The following is a 20,071-nucleotide window of genomic DNA, read 5'->3' on the forward strand; positions in this document are numbered from 1 at the left end:
CTGTACAGTTCCTTGTGCAGCGCAAGACAGTATAATTTTGGGTTTATGCTCCAGAGGGGAGTGCGTCTTAGGAACTGGGATGTGCTGTTCCTTCCCATGCAGAGCTGATCTCAGTATCTGTGTGTGTAGCTGCAGGTGGGTGTGTCCCTACCTGTATGTGTGCTGGTATAGTGCAATCTGAAGCATGGGGGAAGGGTTGGCAGGCTGAACAGCAATGCAGAGAGAGGGAGCCCAGGCTGGTGGGTCAGGCGGGCTCAGTGGTACCCCAGTTCCAAGTGGCACCCCGGGGGAACCTGTCACACCCATGATCTTTTTAAGCTAACGTTTGTAGCAGGTTCACACCCAAGAGTTTATTCAACAGTACCCAACAATGCAGTACTGCAATGAAAGAACATTCTTCATGCTAAGAAGAATGCTAAGAAACTATTTAAAAAAAAACCCTCTTTCATTTGACTTCTTATTAAAGTTTAAGAAATTTAATAAACTTTTAACCTGTTAAACATCACTATGGAGTTGGGTAGAACAGTTATTATTCAGAGAGCATTTCATAACTAGAGCTGACCGAACAACTTTTTTTGGAGAAAATTTTCAAATTAAAAAAAAGGTTCTTTCAAAATGTTTCAACTGTTTGTGGGAAAATTTCAAAACAATTCACTTTAGATGTTTTATTTTAACTGACATTTTTATTTTGAGTTGTTTTTGAAAACTGAAAAATTCTAGATTTTGGTCTTTATTTCTTCTTTCTCTTCCTTTTCCTTCCACCTACACCCCGACCTCCACAGAGCACAAGAGAGTGAATGATGTCTAGGGACTTCCCCTCCCCCACTTTTTCCTCTCTCTTTTATTCTATTCTGACTTTTCAAAATCTGTCCCACTTTGAAAAAGTTAGAGCGACAAAAGAAAAAATGAAGCTCTATAATTCTGACTTAGTTTATAGTTTCCCATTAAAAATAATGTTTTTTAAATCAAAAGCAATATTTTCCCACAACAAAATCTGATTTAAACCTCTTTTTGGAGGGGCGGGAGGAATTTTTCCACTGAAACTATTCATAACTTTGAAGTACTGTTAACAAATGCTCTGGCACTCGTCTTTTCCGATTTATATTCATTCAGAATAGTTAGTAAATCAGAACTCTGGTAGTGTATGGAATGGAATCTAAGACTTTAAACTAATAATTATAACAGAACGCTTATGAAAAGTGCATGCAATACTATAAAAAGACCTATATAGTTAATTAAAACCAGGATTTTTATGTCAGTGGCTGGGTAATAATTAAATACCCAAGGATCATTATTGTTTTAATCCTCTGTAGTAATCACATTTTTAAAAGATCAAATCAGGGCAGAAAGAATAAAAATTGAACATTTAGATACTAATTATATTAGGCAAACAGAGGTAGAATAGCTTCTTCCTTTACACACAATTGCTGAGGACTTGACTTAGTGATTCTTGACGTGGATAGATTAGGAAAAGAGAAACCATTTAAAGGACAAGTGCTCAGAAACTGTATTTCCTGAGCAGTTCCTTCACACATTAATTCCTTCTATGCTGCCTTTAGTTAGTCCCAGATTTTTAAGACTCTCCTGTATTGTAGTTTGCACATTCTATTACTCCCAGAAAATATGTTGAATCTTCCATGATTGAAGTATCCTGGGCACAGTGCAATGCTGGAATTGTATTTAAAATTCCTTATATGATAAAAGGCAATTACACCTCCCAGTTCAGGGGGAGTCTCAAAGGCACAGATGGCAGGTATGAAAGGAGCTAAGCACCTGTCACAGGGTGAACTCACGGCCAGACTGCCACCTTGTAGACACAGCGTTTCAGAGGTTCTTCTGCTCTAGCACTGCCTGTTGTCTGTCATCTGATGCCACAGCAGTCTGCAGCTTCCGTGGTGTAGCCCTCTGGCCAGCTCACCTTCTGGTTCAGTCTTCTTCCAGGGTAACAGAAAAATCCAAAGTTTAATGGTCCTTATGCCAGGCCTTCAGCCCTATCAGGGACTTATAAGTCTCTACCTCTTTTAATCCAGAGATTTGTATTCCCCTTCTTGCTGGGTGAGGTCTAGGGGAACCCAAGCCTAGCTTCTCCTCTAGGTTCCAGACCAGGAACCCTGTGTTAGGCAGCTAATGACTGCGCCTTACAATCCCCTGGGCACTTCTTGGACGGCTCCCACCTTTTCCCTCTTTGTCCACATCTCTCACAGGGCTGTGGACTCCACTCTCCCACCCTGGAGTTCTCCCTCCGCAGCTTCTTGCCAACAAGCTACTAAGGTACTTTCTCAACACCACTCTCAGCCTCTCTAGCAACAGCCCTTCTCTAACTGAGCTGCAGCTTTTATGCCAGTGCTGTTAATTGGCTGCTTAGGGTATGTCTACACAGCAATAAAAGATCTGCGGCATGGCTGCAGCTGGACCAGGCTCACAGGAGCTCAGGCTCTGGGCTAAAAATTGTTGTATAGACATTTGGGCTTGGGCTGGAGCCCAAGCTCTGGGACCATCCACCCTTGCAGGGTCGTCCCAGAGCTTGGGCTCCAGCCCAAGCTCAAATATCTACACTGCAGTTTTTCAGCCCCACAGCCCAACTCCCACAAGTCTAAGCCAGTTGACTTGGGGCAGCATCAGGTTTTTTATCCCCTTGTGGACCTATCCTTAGTCTCAGCTGGAGCAGTAATTGGTCCATCTATTAATTCTTTCCTGGCTGTCACAGTGTGCGGTCTATGCACCCCATCAGAACGCCATTTGTGCCTTTGAGAATCTCTCGCTAAACAAATTACATGGCAGAAACACTGTGATATATTATATTTGCCTTCTCACAGGTTTAGTTAATCAACTTTTATTACAGAGAATGGAATATGAATTCTGAAGTACTTTCCTGAATTAGGTAAAGAAGTTTGTTTAAAACTCCACTGCTCGAGTGTGCCCATTAGGCAGTTCCACAGTCTAAGCAAGCTCATTTCTTGGTATCGAGTCTGAATTTTAATTTGCTTCATTTGTTCCCATTACGCCTACTTATTCCTCTCAAATCACGCTAGACAATTCATCTTCCTCCTTAGTGTTTACCCTCTTCCAAGTGTTTATAGACCTTTTGATATCCCCCTTAGTCTTTGTCTGGACAAGCTATACATATTTAAAATTCTTTTATATTGTTCCTCATAAGTCAATCCCACCAGCCCCTAATCATTTTTATTGCTCTTTTCTGAATTATCTTGTCACCTTTGGAGACTTGCTGGTACTGGAGTGCCAGAATGGAATGCAATATTTTAGGTGCAGCCTCCCTGGTACTGCACAGAAGAGGAATTATCGCCTCCCTGCTCTGTGACAATATGACTCTTCTTGTGCAGCCCTCTGAAGAATCACACAGGCTTTCCTTCCTCCCCCAGATTATAAAGGTTTAGATACATTTACAAGTATGCAATCAGTCCAAAGAAGAGGAGCTGCAGCTCCCAAGAAAAACAGAAAGAACTGATGGAGAGATGAGAGGAGAAGGGAAGAAAAGCAGAAGTGAAGGAGAGGAGGGGTGTTCAGTGAATGAACAGCAGGTATAACATGAAAGTGTAATATGGAGGTTCACAGTGGTTAACAGTGGATCACTGATCATACATGAAAAGGAAGAGAGGCCTTACTCTCCAGTGTCTTACTCCTTGTAAACTTGTGTACTCCTTTATATTTGTGGCTGTAAAACATAATTTTTCTTCTCTTAGGAATGTGCACTATTTTACTTGGTGTTGAAATAAAATTTGCTAGACAGTAATCGAGATTCACTTGTGTACTCCTTGTAAACTTTTACAAGTTTTACATCCACATTGCAAAAGTGTAAATAACTACACAAGGTGCAAGACAGTGGAGAATCATGCCTCATATGTTTTCAATTCCTTACAATCTGTTCAGTCTTTTGTATGCCACCCTTTTCAAATCATTCAAATCACAAAGTTCACAGTCTAGTCCTCTATGCTTCAGATGTTGAGGCCCTGTATTTCTGCAGAACTTGGTTCTTAGCCAAGTTAGCCATTATGAAACCAGGGCAGAGTCAGCTTCTTCGCATTAAATGAGGTCCAGAGACCTTGAAATTACACTAGAATGAATAGCTGTGCTTTGAGTGGGACTATCGTTTGAAATATGAGGGAACAGGGCCCAAATTCAGTGCTGCACTAAGTTTCTACAGGGAAGGGGAGCCAACTGGGAGCCTGCTGAGACTCCTTGATTCTCACAGTAAAACTGCTCCCTGTAGACGCCTGGATACTGCTTTAAATTATGGCAGCTTTCAACAATCCCAAAGGAACCACACACCAGCTAGTTGGATCATGCTGTGCTCCAATCAGGCATCGTCCCCACTCACTACACTGAATCCAGGACAGGGCATGGCACAGGAGACAGGCATTTCAGCCATGACAGCTGAGAGCTCCCTATTGCCAGGAAAAATCACAGCTGGCCAGATCCAGCTGCTCTCCAACCCTTAGCTACACCTTGTCACAATGTTTAAAAGTAGGTACCTTGATAACAGCTTTCCAGTCTTCAGGAGCTGATTCCATTCCTCCGGTCTATTCACATCATCAGTATCCGCTATTTCACATTTCCTTTCCTTAATAACTCTCTGATTAATACTTCCTATCTGATAGCCAGATTCTGCTACCCTTACACAGTGTTTAATCCTTACCCAATGAATCATTCCATTACTTAACCACTGCAGAACAATGGAAGCAGAAAGAGACAAGAGGCAGGGAATCCCATGATGCAAGGACTTGGGATGCGGATGCAGAAGGAGGGGGTGGGGTTGCACGCTCTAGGAGGGGGGAGGGGTGCAGGCTCTGGGAGGAAGTTTGGGGGTGGAAGGTGGTATGTGGGGAGGGGATGGAGGTGCAGGCTCTGGGAGGGGATAGGTGGGGAGGGGGTGGGGGTGCAGCGCTTACATGGGGCTTCAAGGCAGGGCAGGCCGGGGGGCCTCTGTGCACTGCTGCCCTCAGGCACCGCCCCCACAACTTCCCATTGGCCTCAGGGGTGCTCGGGGCAGGAGCAGCATGCGGAGACACAGCCCTGCCCCGCCCCAGGGAGGGGCCGGCAGATACGTGGAGTGAGCAGGCAGACACCGCTCAGCTCCACTGCACTGTCAGGGCCCCGGGCCACTGTAAATCGCCTTGGGCGGGGGGAGCGCCCCGGGGGCAGCAGGTGGGGCCAAGGGAGAGACCCGGCCCCAAAATGGCTGGAGCCCCGTGGGCCACATTGGGAGGTTCGTGGGCCACAGATAGCCCGCGGGCCAGGAATTTGCAACCCCTGGTCTAGGGGTTATAGTGGGTCACAAACTGTATATAAGTCAACAATGTGATGCAGTTTGCAGGCTAACAATGTTTTAATAGGAGCGTTGTATAAAGACAAAGGAGGTAGTTGTCGTGCCCCACTCAGCACTGGTGAGTCCTCAGCTGGAGGTCTTAAGAAACGTGGACAACCTGCAGAGAATCCAGAGGAGAACAACAAAAATTATAAAATGTAACCTATAAGGAAAGGTTAAAAAAACTGGACATGTTTAGCCTTATGAAATAAAGACTAAGGGGTGACCTGGTAACAAGCTTCAAATATTGGAAGGACTGTTATAAAGAGGATGGTGATCAGTTGTTCTCCATATCCACACAAGCTAGGACAAGAAAAAGTTGGCTTAACCTGCAACAAGCAAGATTTTGGCTAGATATTAGGAAAAGCTTTATACCTGTAAGGACAGTTAAGTCCTGGAATAGGTTACCAAGGAAGGTTGTGGACTCCCCATAACTAGACTACATGGCCTCTCAAGATCCCTTCCAGCCACCCTACATTTCTATGTTTCTATAAATGACCTGAAATGCAGGAAATCTCTTCTCAACCACACTGAAGTTCAACTGTCTAATCACATGCTTACTTTTTTGGACAAGGGATGAGGTAGGAAATAAAATGAGGAGCAAGTCCTAATAAACCTTGTATAGTACTCTTGTTCACAACATTGTTATTCTAAAACTTGTAATTTGTCAAATTTGCAGGAGTAATAATCACCTATCCTGGGTTAGCTTTGGCCAGTGTCAATCCTGGGGTCATGTCTGTGTATCTACTGGCTTTATGGAGATCACAGTAAAACATACTGACTTAAAGGATAGAACTTTAGAAAACTTTTTAAATTCCGTAAGTAGTTTTTCTCTCTCCTTGCCACATAAGTTGTCATTCAAGTGGTTGACAGGAAACCGAGTAAATAATTCCCTGCACTCTGTTTTCATTAACACAACATAAATATTTCAAGAGCCAGAAGCTAAATCAACTAGATTATGTATCTTTTAGAACAAAACCCTTCTCCATTCTTTTTTGTTTCTGTATTTTTTACTTTTCAGTTTGTTTTATATTGCATTACAAATTTTTTTGAAGTGATTTGTGTTTTGGTGGCTGCATTCATAACGCTTTCGTAAGGACAAAAAAATTGCTGCTAGTTTGAACCATTTTTACTCCCATAAAACTGCCTCTATATTCCCCAGGCACCACCCCAAGCACAGATATTGTTATCTGCCTACATAAAGTGACTGTCTCCATATTATCACAGTTTGCAATTTGATTGATACTACCTTTTACACAGCAGTCACAGAAGGACAGACCAAGGAAAAAGTACTTCTATCCCATTCTCACTAGCAAATTTAAATATACAATGTATTCTTTTGAGATTTTTAGTTTATAATTCTCTTGAGCATGAAGTTACATTACATTAGATCTAAAAGTCACTGATATTTCAATCAAAAGTACTTATGCTCAAATAAATTTGTTAGTCTCTAAGGTGCCACAAGTCCTCCTGTTCTTTTTGCGGATACAGACTCAGGGCCGGCTCTAGGTTTTTTGCTGCCCCAAGCGCCAAAAAAAACAACAAAAAAAAGCCGGAGTGCTGCTGAAGCAGTGCCCCCGAAGCTCAAAAAAAAAGGGGGGCCAGAGTGCTGCCCCTGGAAAAGTGCCACCCCAAGCATGTGCTTAGTTTGCTGGTGCCTAGAGCTGGCACTGTACAGACTAACATGGCTGCTACTCTGAAACCTGATATTTCAATCACGTTTGAGCTTCAATTTTGTTCATTTTAATCAAACATAAGTTTATAAATAATCAGCAGAATGTTCCCCAAAGCCACCTGTCCTAGAAATCAGTTGGTATGGGAATAGATATTTTAGAAAAAAATATCAGCCTAAATTTAAGTGCAAAATCTTCATTAACAAAAATGATGAACCCCAATCTCCTTAAGTGTGCCCTAATCACCTGTTCTCTGCAAAGGTGGGCCGGCTCCAGAGCACAGTAGCTATTTCTCAGGTCTTGACAAATACACTCACTTTTTGTCCCCAAGCATTACTGCACTGAAAGTTGTGTAAAAAGAAAAGGAGGACTTGTGGCACCTTAGAGACTAACAAATTTATTAGAACATAAGCTTTCGTGAGCTACAGCTCACTTCATTGGATGCATACAGTGGAAAATATAGTGGGGAGATTTTATATACACAGAGAACATGAAACAATGGGTGTTACCATACAGACTGTAACAAGAGTGATCAGGAAAGGTGAGCTATTACCAGCAGGAGGTGGGGGGGACGGACTTTTGTAGTGATAATCAAGGTGGGCCATTTCCAGCAGTTGACAAGAACGGGCGGTGGGGGGGAATAAACAAGGGGAAACAGTTTTACTTTGTGTAATGACCCATCCACTCCCAGTCTCTATTCAAGCCTAAGTTCATTGTATCCAATTTGCAAATTAATTCCAATTCAGCAGTCTCTCGTTGGAGTCTGTTTTTGAAATTTTTTTGTTGAAGAATTGCCACTTTTAGGTCTGTAATCGAGTGACCAAAGAGATTGAAGTGTTCTCCGACTGGTTTTTGAATGTTATAAGTCTTGACGTCTGATTTGTGTCCATTTATTCTTTTACATAGAGACTGTCCAGTTTGGCCAATGTACATGGCAGAGGGGCATTGCTGGCACATGATGGCATAGCACATTGGTAGATGCGCAGGTGAACGAGCCTGTGATAGTGTGGCTGATGTCATTAGGCCCTATGATGGTGTCCCCTGAATAGATATGTGGACACAGTTGGCAACGGGCTTTGTTGCAAGGATAGGTTCCTGGGTTAGTGTGTTTGTTGTGTGGTTGCTGGTGAGTATTTGCTTCAGGTTGGGGGAGTGTCTGTGAGCAAGGACTGGCCTGTCTCCCAAGATCTGTGAGAGTGATTGCTCATCCTTCAGGATAGGTTGTAGATCCTTGATGATGCACTGGAGAGGTTTTAGTTGGGGGCTGAAGCTGATGGCTAGTGGCGTTCTGTTATTTTCTTTGTTGGGCCTGTCCTGTAGTAGGTAACTTGGCAAATGTGGTTGTATCGTAGAGTTTGGCTGTAGACAATGGATCGTGTGGTGTGGTCTGGGTGAACGCTGGAGGCATGTAGGTAGGAATAGCGGTCAGTAGGTCAATAGGGTGGTGTTTATGTGACCATCGCTTATTAGCACCGTACTGTCCAAGAAGTGGATCTCTTGTGCGAACTGGTCCAGGCTGAGGTTGATGGTGGGATGGAATTTGTTGAAATCATGGTGGAATTCCTCAAGGGCTTCTTTTTCATGGGTCCAGATGATGAGGACGTCATCCATGTAGCGCAAGTAGAGTAGGGGCATTAGGGGACGAGAGCTGAGGAAGCATTGTTCTAAGTCAACCATAAAAAGCTTGGCATACTGTGGGGTCATCCGGGTACCCATAGCAGTGCGGCTGATTTGAAGGTATACATTGTCCCCAAATGTGAAACAGGTACGGGTGAGGTTGTGCTCTGATCAGTTTCACACCTGGAAGGGAAGACTGACAACTCCTTGGTAACTAGGCTGGCTGCTCGTCCCTCTTTGAACACCCTGATGAAGCCTCCAACAATGCCACCTGTTATCCCACCGAGAGACAAGGTGAGCGAGGTATTATCTTACATCGGTCCAATAAAAGATAGTACCTCACTCACCTTGTCTCTCTAATAGCCTGGGACCAACAGGCAACAACCAGATCCCTTAACTGAGTCACACACAACCCTAGTACTAGTCTTTGTTGCAACAGCCCTTCTTTGGTTCTCCAGCCGTCCTCTCACGTTGTGGGGGGCAGTGAGGATAGTTTATTTTTTCCCTACACTCCGCTGTCAACCAGACCCCGCTGTCAGCCCGCCTCGACCATCTTGAAACCAAAACCTCACTTACACACCCTTCATCGGACTAGAAGCTTTAGTAGGGGGACGTTTGATCGTCAGTAGGAGCGTGAGAGCAGGGCCGGGGAGGTTCGCTTGTCTTCAACATCAGTCACAATTCTGTCTGCTGGGGCTGCCCTGCTCCGCCTGCTCTGCAGGGATCCGGTCAGTTCCTCCCTGGCCGGACGGGGGAGCGCCCCACGTGGCTCCGCTCAGCTCCAAGGTAAACGTGGGGAAGCAGCACCAAGCTGGGGAAGCGGGGACCTCCCTCGGGGGCTCCATGGCGCCGGGCTGCCAGGGGATATTCCCGGAACGCGGAGCCGGTGTTCGCAGGGGCATGTCCCAGCCCCTCCCCTAGTCGCGGTTGGTGTGTGACGGCAGCGGGGCTGGGCGAGGCGCTGCGCGGGGGCGGGACCGCGGAGGAAGTGGTGGCCGCCGAGGCGGGGGAGCCCGGCCACTTCCTCGCCCTCGGTTGCTGCGGAGTTTGCACGGGGCTCGCTCGGCGCCCAGCCGGGAGGTGAGGCTGGAGGCGGCGGCGGCGCGGGGTGCCGCGCCTCGGCACAACTTCGCGAGTGGAGTCGGGTCTCTCTTGCGGCGGCTTTGGCTGGGGGGGTATCGCAGCCGCCTCTGGACTGGGGCAGCCCGGAGGAGCCGCGCGATGGGCCGGGCGGGGCGCTGGTTCCGATGGGGATTCTGGTTTACCCCGGCGCGGGGAGCTTCCCTGGGAGAGGACAGCGGAGCCAGGGGTCTCCAGCCCGGTGCTGGGGAAGCCGGGCTGTGCCGGGTAAGGAGCGACCCCGGAGGGCTGCCCTGCCCTGCGCGGGGTGGGGGACACGAGTGAGGCTGGGGCGCGGGGGGAGTCTCCTTTTCTTGCCTTCGCGGGGGAGGGGCGCTCCGCAGGTCCGGCGAAGTGCTGCCGCTTTATCCGTCTCTTTGCTCCTTGCAGGTCTCGCTGGGGGTGAGGGGACGCCCCTCCCCCCCGCTCCGCGCCGAAGAAGGGGAGCGAGTGGCTACCTGCGAGGCGCCCCGGGCCCCGCGGCTGCGGCACCTCAGCCGACGGGAGGGCGCTGCCTTGCTCCCCTCCTGCACCCCCGGCGGCAGCGGAAAGGACCCCGAGCGGAGAGTTTCTGTCCAGGCTCCCGCGGCGGGCAGCAGCGTCCGGATCCCGGCGCGGGCGAGCCGGACAGGGGCGCGAGGATGGCGGGGCGCGCTCGGCGGGGCGCGGCGGCCCCTTCCCCGGGCGCGGAGAGGCGGGCGGCGCTGGGGCTGCTGCTGCAGGTGCTGCTGGGCTGGGGCTCGGCTCAGCAGCCCGGCTCCTGCCCCGCGCCCTGCGAGTGCTCCGAGGCGGCCCGGACGGTGAAGTGCGTGAACAGGAACCTGACGGCGGTGCCCCGGGACCTGCCGCCCTACGCGCGGCTCCTCTTCCTCACGGGCAACCGGCTCGCCAGCCTCCCGCCCGGCGCCTTCCTTTCGCCCCCCCTGCCGCAGCTCAGCCTCCTCAACCTGAGCGGCAGCCACCTGCAGCAGGTGGAGGCGGGCGCCTTCGCCAGCCTGCCCAGCCTAAGGCAGCTGGACCTGAGCGGCAACGCCCTGGCCAAGCTGAGTCCCGAGGCCTTCGGCAACGCCAGCAGCCCCCTGGAGGAGCTGAACCTCAGCAACTCCCTCCACAGCCAGAGCGTGGTGCCCGCCCTGGCCGAGCTGCTGGGCTGGGGGGTGCTGGGCAACTTGAGCCGCCTAGAGCTGGCAGACAACAGGCTGATCTCCCTGCCTGCGGGCATGTTCTCCTGCCTGCCCAGCCTGCAGCACCTGGACCTGCGGAACAACTCCCTGATGAGCTTGCAGGCCGTGGCCTTCCTCAGCCTGGCCCAGCTCCAGAGCCTTGACCTCAGCCACAACTCCCTGAAGTGCCTGAGGAACGCCACCATCTCCCAGCTCCACAGCCTGCCCGCGCTCCGCCGGATCAGCCTGGGCCACAACACCTGGGTCTGCGACTGCTGCCTCGAGCACTTGGTGAGCTGGCTCAGGGAGAGCGACCAGGTGGAAGGGAAAGAGGCCTTGAAGTGCTCTTATCCTGACAAGATGCGGGACAAACCCCTAGTGAAGACCAACAGCTCAGACCTGGACTGTTCTGTGCCTGTAGACATCCAGTCCCAATTGCAAACGTCCTATGTCTTCTTAGGGATAGTGCTGGCTCTCATTGGAGCCATTTTTCTCCTGGTTTTGTATTTGAACCGAAAAGGAATCAAAAAGTGGATGTACAATATCAGAGATGCATGTAGGGATCACATGGAGGGATATCACTACAGATACGAGATGAACGCAGACCCCAGGTTAACAAACCTCAGCTCTAGTTCTGATGTATGAAGATACATTATGGAAGCAGGGCAAGGCACAGTAGCTATGCACGGCTGCTACTGAAACCTGTCATTATGCATGAAATGTAGACTTAAGCTTTACCCCCATGCTCACTTCCCCTCTCCCAGAGAAACAACAGATTTATTTGTGCCACGTGGGGAATATGCCTCTATGTAATGTAAAGATAATGACTATTTTCTGTTACCCTGAAACATTGAGCAATTTTGCATGGTGTTGGGCTGTACATAAGAAACATGCTGCTATTCCCTCCCCTCCCCGCCCCTGTTTTTCTTTGGAACTTGCTCTCAATAGTTATTTGAAACATTTTTCAAGATCTAAAATGAAAAAAGATCCTCTTTGATGTTCCCAAACCGCAAGAGCATATAAAATTTACCAGTAGAGATACGATCCAACAAAAGCTGCCTCAATTTTTTTGGGAAAGAAGCTTTATTCATTAATTACAGTTTTGTTCTTAGGTATCCTGAGAAGAAATACCTGCAGATTTAAAAAGCTCCTAACAACTCTGTGAAAAGAAGCAACTAAAATAGTGAGCATGCACAAATACTTTGTAGTTTTACATGTTAGGGAAAACTTACAACCTCAATAAACCTCTTACTCTTTTGTAAAGTTCTTTTTGATGGCAGTTTAAGTGAAAATAGAATGCTTTTTTAATATAAACTGCATATAAACTCAGTTTGAACTGTTAAATAATTCAATAAATGTTCTTACAAAGAATTACTGTTGTGCTGAAATTTGTTGTTTAATGATAAAACTCTGAAATAAATGCATGGAAGTAGTTGTACTATATTAATGCATGGAAAACATTCTGTTTTTATAGAACAGGGTCCAGTTTAGAGTCTGGTTATAAGTATTCACATGACAACTTGTGAAACACCATATAAGAATATATAGATTCCACAGGGAAAACCAATTTCCTTTAGTAAAAAAACTTAGCAAACAAAAGAACAGAGGCTAATGCTAGGTTCTCCCTTATCACTAAAATACTGCAAGATTATAAACAAAAATTACATGAAAGTGTACACCTCACTTAAAAATCAAGTGTGATGATGTGTGCTTAAAGCTTCAGAAAAATCACATCTAAACTATTGCTTTTAATTGCAAAATAGATTTTCCATAGTAAATTAAATGTTGACAAATCCTGAAGGCAGAGTTTGGCACATGAAACTTAATGTTTATTATTTGAAACTTGCAATCCTTGGGCAATACTGCAGTAATCTACACTGTGCATCATGTTTTGAGATCTGACCTAATTTTACAGCTTCTTAAAACTACTAACAGGTGATCTTTAATAATAATTCTATACATGTTTGTGCTTGACATTTGCCTGTGAGTGACACTTTGATTAAATATTTATGCAAAATATGTAAGGAAGGACTTTATCATATTGCCTATTTAATTTTGATGGCACATATCAAAAGGGTAACAACAGATAACCTAAGGAGATTTCTTTTGTAAACAGATTCTAAATGAAAGGGGACAGAGTCACTTTGAACTTTTAAGACTTAATTTAATATTTCTGCTTTTTGGCTGAGCATGTCAATTATTTTATCCAACATTCTTAAACAATACTTAGCATAATGTAATATAAAGTTGGTCTGGTATATAGAGTATTTTTGCTTTTAATGAAAATTTTAGTAGCTATATGCCTTTCATAAGCATTTTTATGTACATAAAGAAGCTCTTAAACTAAGATATTGTGTAAAAATATATAAACTTAGTTTGACAGTTTTCACTGTTTAAATGCAATTGATTTTTATCCCTGCAGCTTGTGGTATTCTTAGAGTAACTAATTTGTTTTAAGACTAACTTCTATAGCTTGAAATCAGCAACATTCATGAATGCTGATATTTGTTTTAAATGTACAGTATACATAATTTTGAGAATAAGGCAAAGGGAAGAACACACAATTTTGATAAATATTTTTTAAAACTAATGACCTATGATAGCTTCTCCTACTCTAATGATGAAGGATCACAGCCAACTAGATTCAGTTTACAGATTAAAAAACCAAAAACTCCAATGCCTTTCCAAAAGTCAGTTACAAGTATTATAATAGTGTGATTAGTGTCTGAATAACTTACTGTGCAACTACAAAAAAATTCCTTAAAACTCATGGTTACTTAGTAAATGCAAAATAGTTACGTGACAAGCTATATTGTACTGGTTATTTGAGAGAGTGTCCTCTTCCATATGTTTGTATAGTGCCTAGAACAATGGGGCCTCAATATCATTGGCCTGTAGGTACTACAGCTATATATAATGTTTAATAATAATTTGAAATATATACCAGCCAAGCAGTTTCCTGGAGGCGTGTACAGTAAAATATCAGTCTATCATACATGGCTTATTAAGGATAGCTAATTGACTATCTTAGTCACATAATCTGTAACTAAAAAATTCAGCAAGTCAGTGTTTGAGTAGTGGAAAAGTGTCTCAATTGTACCAACATATATTAGACTCAATGATTATCAGTATTTTTGTATGATAAAGTCACTGTAGAAGAATTGTTGAGAGAATTGGTGACACCTGCTTTAAAAAAGTTCTTCCATTTACTTTCAAGTAGATTTATTAGTGTATGACCATTAGACTGACACTGTTGTGTTGTTTTGATACACACCTAAAATGTTTGACCAATAATAAATGCTTTGGTATTTTTGTAGAGACTATAAAATGCATTTGATCTTTAAAATCTTTTTTTATAAAATCCGTGGTTGGCGCTTGTCTTCCTTTCCTATAAGAAATAGTTATAGTACACAGAAGACAAGTATAAGAGTTATAAAAGTGCTTCTGAATTTTTAAACGTGTACGTTGCAAATGCTTTGGGATTGCAGGGTTTTCTAAAGCTTACTCTTTCCCACTGCTTATCGTGCTTTGACTCCTTAAATTTCACCTAATTACTACTTCCAAAGCAGTTTAATTGGTGGGAGGGCTATTTTATTCCTTCAGACTTTAATAAAAAGTACACAGTATTAAATGTTTTCAACTTTTTTTTTATATAAGCAACAGCTGAAAGTTCCAAATGGGCTGGTTGTCATTGAGGTTTCATAGGAAAGAGGATATGGCCTAAAGCAGGGGGTAAGCTTCAACAAGGATGAGTAGCCAAGAATCAAAAAGGCTAAATAGTATTTGATTAAAGGGTCTATCGCTGTCCTAAAAGTAATCTAATTATAACAAGTTTAATCTTCTTTAAGAGGGGGAAGCAAAGTGAAGCTGGGAGTTAGAAGAATTTTAGTATGCTTCTCATAAATAAGAAGTGTAGTTTGGATAAGTTGTCATTGTCCATTCAGGGATAGAAAATTCCCCAAATCTTCCTAGGCCCAGTCAGCTGTTAGGTAGCTAAACATTTCATATGTTCAGCAAAACAGCGCATGACTGCTAGATTACTCCAAAAGTAATCAGAATTTTTAAACACCTGTTTTTAAATCTTTTCTTGTTGAGTAGTTTAACTTTTAAGCATGGCTAATAATGCCCTCCTAACAGATAGGTGAAGCCATCAGTCCAAACCAATATACAGTACTGGCGAAAGCTGCCATTGAAGTTCTATATACACATGGTAGTAACATTCTCAGTGCAACAAAACTTCGAGCTAAAGCTCTAATTTTATAACTAACAGGTGTTTTCAATGAGGATTCATTATAGATCCATACTGTGAGTAAGTACACGGTTTCTCTTTTCTCATTCCCCAGAAATCCACTTGTAGGTATATATAATGAAAGGTTCCACAAATAGAAAATCAGTCTGAGTACAACTGCATTTTGAGATTCACCGTTGTCATTTGCTCATAAGTTTTGATACTAAAAGGGCCCTGGTCAAAATTGACAGGACGAAAACTTGACACACACTTTTTTTTATCTCTGCAGCAGCTGAGTGTTCATGAGCAACCGTACAATAACTCTGAACATGTGATGAAGGAAAATAACATTTGGTAAGAAAACATTTAAATTCCAAGCTTCCAAATTAATTTGTATACTGTGATGGGGGGGGGAGGGTTAAAAAGATAAATTTTTAAAAGAGACCTTGATGATATCAGTTTTAAATTTGTCAGCAATGATAATCCCAACACAGCTGATAGATACAATTATTGATCGCTGTCAGATAGTGTTCTTACACTGTCGGAGACCCATGGGCTTTCTTATTGTGGACTGTCTTTATGGGTCTACACGCATCTTATTTCTAACTATCTACGGCAGCGAGGTTTTTATGTAAAGCAAGTAGAGCTAGGTTCTTATAACATTCTTAATTCAGGTGTTTCACCTGTGACTTTTTGGTGTGGCAAAATGAAATATAGATGTATATAGCAGCAAACATATGTGATAGTTTACAAACAGATTTACATGTTTTCTGCCCAAATGGGCTTTCAGTGCTCTTTTAAGTGCAAGTTCTTTTAAATTAGCAAATCAACAAACTTGCAATCTTTAAGACTGCTGAAAATTATGTTCTAGGCCTACTACAGTTCCTATTAAATCAGTGGAGACTCCCTTTGAATTCAGTTAAATTTGGACATTGATATAAATCAGAATAATAAAAATGGGGAACGATTAAGATAAAGGTTATTTTAATAGATGTATTTATATTGTAACTCTTTAAAAATAGTAATTATTTACATTTTTTCCCAAAGCATTCATTGGACAGCATTTTCCTCTTTTGCAGAGCTCAGTTTTATGGCATGTTAGGGAAATGTGTCTCGAGTTTGAGTTCTCTAAAATTATGCATGAGAAAACATCTAACATCTGAACAAACTAGTCATGATATTTTAATAGTGTGGTGAAAGATTTAGAAAGTTAGTCTGATTATTCTAGAAGTCTTATGCATGGAAGAGACTTGTAAAATTTTTAGATTCAGGGCATGTGCAAATTGAAGCTATGTTTTATAATTAAGAATGATTGTTGAACAAAGACATGTTGGTTTTGCTGTCAGATTACTTATAAATGTTGTGTGCTCTCTCTAGATTTATCTACTTTAAATTTTATAGGCAATGCTGGATTGTGGTTTTAAATAAAAATTTAATTTTTCTTTATAGTAGAGATTATGGATGTGGTACCAATTTTCATTAACTAGTACTGATAAGCCATTTATGTGCAAACTGCATGACTTTTTTTTAAGCAAGTAAATTTGACAAGTGATTTAAGGGATTGTGGCCTAATTATTCTTGTGGTTTTGAATGTAATGTAATAGCTTTCTGCTTTAAGATTAATATGTGCAGTAGTTTCCAAGTTACATATTGATTTTAACACTATTAATGATGGATTTTCAGGTTTTTAATGGTTAGATAAAAAATCTGTATTTTACGGTCTGCAAATATATATATTTACATATAATGAAATATATAGAAATTATGGTGACAGTGTCAATTCTCTTACTATGGGGAAATTATTAAAGAAATTCCCAAGAGTTCTGCCTACACAGAGGTTGCAGGCTCAATCACTTAAAACAACAACCAAAAAACACCTTTTCCCTTGGGAATAAATCTCATTTTAAAAATCCCTATTTTCTGGGAACATTTTAGATTGTGACAAAGTGGAAATAAAAGTGAAGGTTGCTGTTTCATCTTCTGAGACATTGATATTGCAGAGGATTGAGGTCATTACAGTACTGTTGTGTTCTTTGTTAAAATACATTGGCACAAGAATAAACCAGAATGCATGGTCAGTCTTAGAGCAAACTTCCTTTCTTTGTTTTGTTGCATTCTTAGTGTTAACTCAGCACAAAAAGATGCTTAAATGTAAACATATTAGGGTTGTCTACATATTGGAGTTTTACAGTCTAAAAACATTCAAACACTTGTGTATGTTGAACTTTATGTACTAGAGAAGTCCCATTGAAGCCAATAGGTTTGTTCATGAGTTAAATATAGGGAGATACTTTTGCTTTTAAGCATCTAAACAAAAATGCATTGTTGACACCATTAAAAGTAAAATATTAATGGTCAAAAGAGTTTGTGGGATCCATTATATTGGTTAATCAACGGAGAGAGAGTTATTTACCCCTAGGGATATTCTGTGCCACTGCGCATTTGCAGAATTTATGTCCCCGGCCAATTTCTTTATTTCCCTGCAGAAAAATGACTTTCTGATGGGAAAGCAAAGGGAAGCCACAAGAGCGGTCATGAGACCCTCCCCAGCAGTATGTTTCGGGTGCCCAGGGCAGCTGACAGAGGTAAATCACTGTGCGGTAGGGAGTGGGACTGGGGAAGATCTGGCTGGTGGCTCCTACTCTGCACTGGGTTCAGCTGCTAGTCCCGGTTGGGCTGGGGAGACAGGACTTCCTCTTCCCATGCATGGCATCTGGGGCCATGTCAGACCCACCCCAAATTTCTCCCCCTGGCTGTAGGAAGCTCTACAAACTCTCCCCCCTTCCCCCCGTGCTTCCTGCACCCATTGCTCCTCAGGTGGAGGGATCTCTGTGCAGGGAGCTGCTTCCCATGCATCCAGACTCCCTCATACCCAGACCCTCCTACCAAGCCTCACCACTCCAACCAGCTGCACCTGGATCCCCACCCCACTGAGGCCCACTCCCCCAGCATCTAGACCCACCCACTGAGCCTCCCACACCACCCTTCTGAGTTCTGTTCCCCTCCCCACCCAGAACCTCCCCCGCTGAGCCCCAAGTACCTTCACATGGACCCCCCCCTGCAAAGTCCCATTACCGTTGCATCCAGAACCCTCCAACAAGCCCCTGTACATCCAGATCCTCGCCTGCTCCTGGATCTTCCACTGAGCTGCTTGCACCCAAACTGCCCCATACAGAACCCTCTCAACCCGCACTCAGCCCCTCCACGCTTGGATCCTGTCTTGCTGAGCCTGCCTGTCCACACCTGGTCCACCTGGCAGAGAGGAGCAGGGCCCTGGGGTGTTTCTAGGGCAGGCCTGGTCCTTGTGGTGTGTCAGGGTTGGGTGCAGCCTCACTGCTGAGTCCGTGTCCCAGGGGGAGCTGCACAGTGATCTCCCACTTCTGTGCAGCCAGTGGCCTGCGCTCAAATCAATGCCACGCTGGAGCCTCCACATTTATCTGACAAATAAAATTTGCAGAATTTTAAAATATAGTGCACAACATTTTAATTCTTTGGTAAAGAATGCCCTCAGGAATAGTTGAAGTGACAGCCTGTCTCTTCTGCTTAACCAGTATGTGACCTTGGGCACATCACTTATGGGCTAGACTTTTCATGAGTGCGGAACACTTATAACAGGGTGAATTGGCTTTAAATCACCAAGTGGAAAACCTCCATTTAAATCAGAGATTTTTAATCAACTTTTTCATTTGTACTTGAGCTATTTTCTAAAGAAAGATGCATTCTCCTAGGTTGCTATAACCATTAAATCATGTTGATTTACAATTAAATAGAGCCTTTACATGAGATGTGGTACATCTTTTTGCTACACTATAACTATATTTATTTAAGCAATTATATAGCTTAATAGTTTCACATTCTTATTAGCTATACATTTTTAGTAGGTTAGAAAATAGTGAATGATGTTGCTTATTTACTAGAAAAAAGCATCTTTTTTCATGATTTGTGTTAAGCTGCATTAGGATGGTAACTGAAATTTAAACACTGCAACATATACAATTTAAACAGATCAAACTTAAATGTTTAGATATATAAACATCTCATCAAAACATGGTTTACATTCACAATTAAATGATTTATTAAAACAGGGGAATTAACTATAGTGAATTAAATTATTCTTTCAGGTCAGCCTGGGAAAGTTTTCAAATATGGTTAAGTGAAAATGACTGGCACTTAAGGTCCTACTCCCCTAAATCCTGATGAAGATGACACACTCTCTTAAATTACTTAGGCTGACCTATTGTGCCATATTTGGAAAGCTTGACCTCAAAACTTAGCTGTTTTTCCCCAGATTCTTTCTTTATGTAGAAAGCAGCCTTTAAATTACATTTTTGATAAATGCTCTTGGATTCAGCATATTTATTTTTATTTGAATTTTTAAAGGTATAATTTAGGCCTAAATACATTGTGTATTAAATTCAAAGATTTTCTTGCAAAGAGATTTATTTTCTTTCAAAGAGATTTTCTATCAAAGAGATTTTTTTTTTAAATCCAATTAAAAAAAATTGGAATTTAAACCCTTACATTCCACCTCCCCCCCCCCCCCATCACTCTCAGTGGAAGCTGCTGGTGCTTAAATAACCAATGTTTTAAAAAATGACTAATGATTCTGGGTGCTCAGCTTGACACCTTTAAGGGGCCTGACTTTTGAAAAGTGCTGAAAATCAGGCCTCTGGAAATTGTCTTAAGTTGGGCATCCAAAACTTGAGCAATTCTAATCATAAATTTTGGCCAACATCTCTGAAGATCAAGTTCATTGTACCTCTGTGCCTCTATGTGAGAGAGCTGGTGAACAGTAGGTACCTCACAGAGATACTGAAAGTTTTAGTTTGTGTAGTGCTTTGAGATTCTTAGTTCTCTCTACTCCCTTTCTTGTTCCCTCTGCTCACTTAGTACAGCCTGCCTTTGTCCATTCCCAGAATCTTGCTACTTCCATCAAGAGCCTTCTCTG

The 20,071-nt window shown here is 43.2% G+C and overlaps 1 protein-coding gene across 1 annotated transcript; it reads left to right on the forward strand.

The window, feature by feature from the left end:
- The first annotated feature begins 9,576 nt into the window (after positions 1 to 9,576).
- Positions 9,577 to 12,535, forward strand: TPBG (trophoblast glycoprotein). The gene is made up of 2 exons (XM_074946860.1): positions 9,577 to 9,693; positions 10,123 to 12,535. Exon 2 carries the CDS (start codon positions 10,374 to 10,376, stop codon positions 11,538 to 11,540), a length of 1,167 nt encoding a protein of 388 aa, XP_074802961.1. The 5' UTR covers positions 9,577 to 9,693; positions 10,123 to 10,373; the 3' UTR covers positions 11,541 to 12,535.
- Positions 12,536 to 20,071: the final 7,536 nt, after the last annotated feature.

The sequence above is a fragment of the Natator depressus genome, chromosome 3 (assembly GCF_965152275.1).
Source record: "Natator depressus isolate rNatDep1 chromosome 3, rNatDep2.hap1, whole genome shotgun sequence".
Lineage (NCBI taxonomy): Eukaryota > Metazoa > Chordata > Testudines > Cheloniidae > Natator > Natator depressus.

Excerpts from the sequence above, each read along its gene's own strand:
- TPBG (XM_074946860.1), top strand. The coding sequence starts at position 10,374 with ATGGCGGGGCGCGCTCGGCGGGGCGCGGCGGCCCCTTCCCCGGGCGCG.